This window comes from Coturnix japonica, unplaced genomic scaffold (assembly GCF_001577835.2).
Source record: "Coturnix japonica isolate 7356 unplaced genomic scaffold, Coturnix japonica 2.1 chrUnrandom492, whole genome shotgun sequence".
NCBI lineage: Eukaryota > Metazoa > Chordata > Aves > Galliformes > Phasianidae > Coturnix > Coturnix japonica.
The window spans coordinates 20,181-23,512 of NW_015439886.1; the positions used below are offsets into that span (position 1 = coordinate 20,181).

Below are 3,332 nucleotides of genomic sequence, written 5' to 3' on the forward strand. Positions count from 1 at the left end.
GGAGGAAGGGAAGGATGGAGGGATGGGGAGATGGAGGGAGGGATGGGGAGATGGGAAGGGGGAGATGGAAGGAGGGAGGGATGGGATGGAGAGGGAGGGAGGTAGGAAAGGAAGGAGAGATGGAGGAAGGGAAGGAGGGAGGGATGGGGAGATGGAGGGAAGGGGGGAGATGGAGGGAGAGAGGGAGGGAAGGAAGAAGGGAGGGAGATGGAGGGAAGGGGAAAGGGATGGGGAGATGGAGGGAGGGAGAGAAGGGAGGAGGGAGGGAGGGATGGGGGGAGATGGGAAGGAGGGAGATGGAGGGAAGTAAGGAGAGATGGAAGGAGGGAAGGAAGAAGGGATGGGGAGATGGAGGGAAGGAGGGAAGGGAGGAGGGGGAGAGAGGGAAGGAGGGAGGGATGGAGAGAGGGGGGAGCGGAGGGAGGGAAGGAGGGAAGGAAGGAGGGACGGAGAGATGGAGGGAGGGATGGAGGGAGGGAAGGAGGGAGGGATGGATGGGGGGATGGATGGGGGGATGGAGGCCCCGCCCCTGACCCAGGCCCCGCCCCCCACCCAACCAATAGCGCCCTTCGCCAACCCGGCCTATCGCCTCCTACTGGCCACCTACGCTCAGCCAATAGGAGGGCTCGCCCGCGCCCCGCCCGACGGAGCCAAGCCAATCAACACTGACGGTGAGGCCACGCCCACCCCTCGCCCCGCCCACCTCCGGCTTTAAGCCCCGCCCCTTTTTGACGCCTCCCCTCCCCCCATAGGTTCAATGGAAGCCGAGTTGGGGGCTGGGGCCTACGCGGAAGCCGACGTCACCGGAGGCTCCGCCTACTCCCTGGCTGGCCCCGCCCCCTGCGTTGGCCCCGCCCCCAGCCCCGCCCTCCCCTCCTTCCCACGGGGTCAACTTCGATTCCGGGAGAAATTGGGGGAGGGGCAGTTCGGAGAGGTGAGAAACGACCACCAGGACACGGAACCTTCAAATAGAGGACGCGGCCCCTTTAAGACGAGGCCACGCCCCCTTTAAGAGGCCACACCCCCTATAGAGGCCACACCCAACTCATAGGCCACACCCACATCATAAGCCACGCCCCCTTTAAATAGAGGGCACGGCCCCTTTAAGACGAGGCCACGCCCCCTTTAAGAGGCCACGCCCCCTATAGAGGCCACACCCAGCCCACAGGCCACGCCCACGTCGTAAGCCACGCCCCTTTAATGCCCCACAGCCAATACGAGGCCACGCCCCCCTTTAAATAGAGGCCACGGCCCCTTTAAGACGAGGCCACGCCCCCTTAAAGAGGCCACGCCTGACCCGTAGGCCACGCCCACACCATAAGCCACGCCCCCTTAATGGCCCACAGCCAATTTGAGGCCACGCCCACATCGTAAGCCACGCCCACCTCGAGGCCACGCCCCCTCCACACCGAGGCCACGCCCACATCATAAGCCACGCCCCCTTCCTGACCCACAGCCAGTCCGAGGCCACGCCCACATCGTAAGTCATGCCCACCCTGAGGCCACGCCCTCTCCATACCGAGGCCACGCCCACACCACAAGCCACGCCCCCTTAATGGCCCACAGCCGATCCGAGGCCACGCCCACATCGTAAGCCACGCCCCCAATTGCTCAAACCACGCCCCCTTTACATGAAGCCACGCCTCCATAATCGAAGCCACGCCCCCTGCACGAAGCCACGCCCCCCTGCACGAAGCCACGCCCCCCTGCACGAAGCCGCGCCCACTTTACACTACGCCCCGCCCCCCCCATAGGTGTTGCTGTGCGAAGTCGAAGACCCCCAGGAGCTGCCCCCCCCCTCCCGCCCCCCGGAGCTGCCCCACGGGCGCCCCCTGTTGGTGGCCGTCAAAGTGCTGAGAGCCGACGCCTCCAAGAACGCCAGGTGGGGGGGGGGGGGAAAGGGGGCAATGGGGGTCGTGGGGGGGTGGGTGCATTGCAAGAGGGTTTGCAGTGGTGCAGTGGGGTTTGCAATGGTGCAATGGGTGTGCAATGCCTCCATGCAATGCAATGGGGTTTGCAGTGGTGCAATGGGGTTTGCAATGGTTTGCAATGGTGCAATGGGGTTTGCAATGGTGCAATGAAGTTTGCAATGGTGCAATGGGTTTTGTGATGGTTTGCAATGGTGCAGTGGGTGTGCAATGCCTCCATGCAATGCAATGGGGTTTGCAGTGGTGCAATGGGGTGTGCAATGGTTTGCAGTGGTGCAATGGGGTTTGCAATGGTTTGCAGTGGTGCAATGGGGTTTGCAATGGTTTGCAATGGTGCAATGGGTGTGCAATGCCTCCATGCAATGCAATGGGGTTTGCAATGGTGCAATGAGGTTTGCAATGGTGCAATGGGGTTTGCAGTGGTGCAACAGGGTTTGCAGTGGTGCAATGGGGTTTGCAGTGGTGCAACAGGGTTTGCAATGGTTTGCAATGGTGCAACGGGTGTGCAATGCCTCCATGCAATGCAATGGGGTTTGCAGTGGTGCAATGGAGTTTGCAATGGTTTGCAATGGTGCAATGGGTGTGCAATGCCTCCATGCCATGCAATGGGGTTTGCAATGGTGCAATGGGGTTTGCAAAGGTTTGCAATGGTGCGATGAGGTTTGCAATGATGCAATGAAGTTTGCAATGGTGCAATGAGGTTTGCAATGGTTTGCAATGGTGCAGTGGGTGTGCAATGCCTCCATGCAATGCAATGGGGTTTGCAGTAGTGCAATGGGGTTTGCAATGGTTTGCAGTGGTGCAATGGGGTTTGCAATGAGGTTTGCAATGGTGCAATGGGGTTTGCAATGGTTTGCAATGGTGCAATGATGTTTGCAGTGTTGCAATGATGTTTGCAATGTTTTGCAATGGTGCAATGATGTTTGCAGTGGTGCAATGATGTTTGCAGTGGTGCAATGATGTTTGCAATGGTTTGCAGTGGTGCAATGATGTTTGCAATGGTTTGCAGTGGTGCAATGATGTTTGCAGTGTTGCAATGATGTTTGCAGTGGTGCAATGATGTTTGCAGTGTTGCAATGATGTTTGCAACGCCCCCCCCCATAGGAGGGACTTCCTGCACGAGGCTCGCACCCTGGGCCGGTTGCGGGACCCCAACATCGTCCGTTTGCTGGGGGTTTGTTCGGGGCCGGGGGGTCCGTGGTGCATCGTCACCGAGTACATGGAGCACGGGGACCTGCACCGATTCCTGGGGGGGCCACGGGGGAACACGCTCAGGTGGGGACACAGCCCAGAAACACCCCAATATTCAGCCCCCATTCACATACCTTAAAGCCAACCCCATTACATGACCCCCAGCCCAACCCCATTATACAACCCCCACCCCAACCCCATTACCCAGCCCCC

The 3,332-nt window shown here is 59.8% G+C and overlaps 1 protein-coding gene across 1 annotated transcript in view; it reads left to right on the top strand.

The window, feature by feature from the left end:
• LOC107307141 (epithelial discoidin domain-containing receptor 1-like) overlaps positions 1 to 3,280 on the top strand; it is a 21,401-nt gene extending 18,121 nt beyond the window's left edge. The window contains exons 8-11 of the mRNA XM_032441694.1: positions 564 to 671; positions 753 to 934; positions 1,755 to 1,882; positions 3,033 to 3,280. Of these exons, the coding sequence (XP_032297585.1) occupies positions 564 to 671; positions 753 to 934; positions 1,755 to 1,882; positions 3,033 to 3,258 (644 nt within the window). The 3' untranslated portion in view covers positions 3,259 to 3,280. The remainder of the gene's footprint in view (positions 1 to 563; positions 672 to 752; positions 935 to 1,754; positions 1,883 to 3,032) is intronic.
• The last annotated feature ends 52 nt before the right edge of the window (positions 3,281 to 3,332 follow it).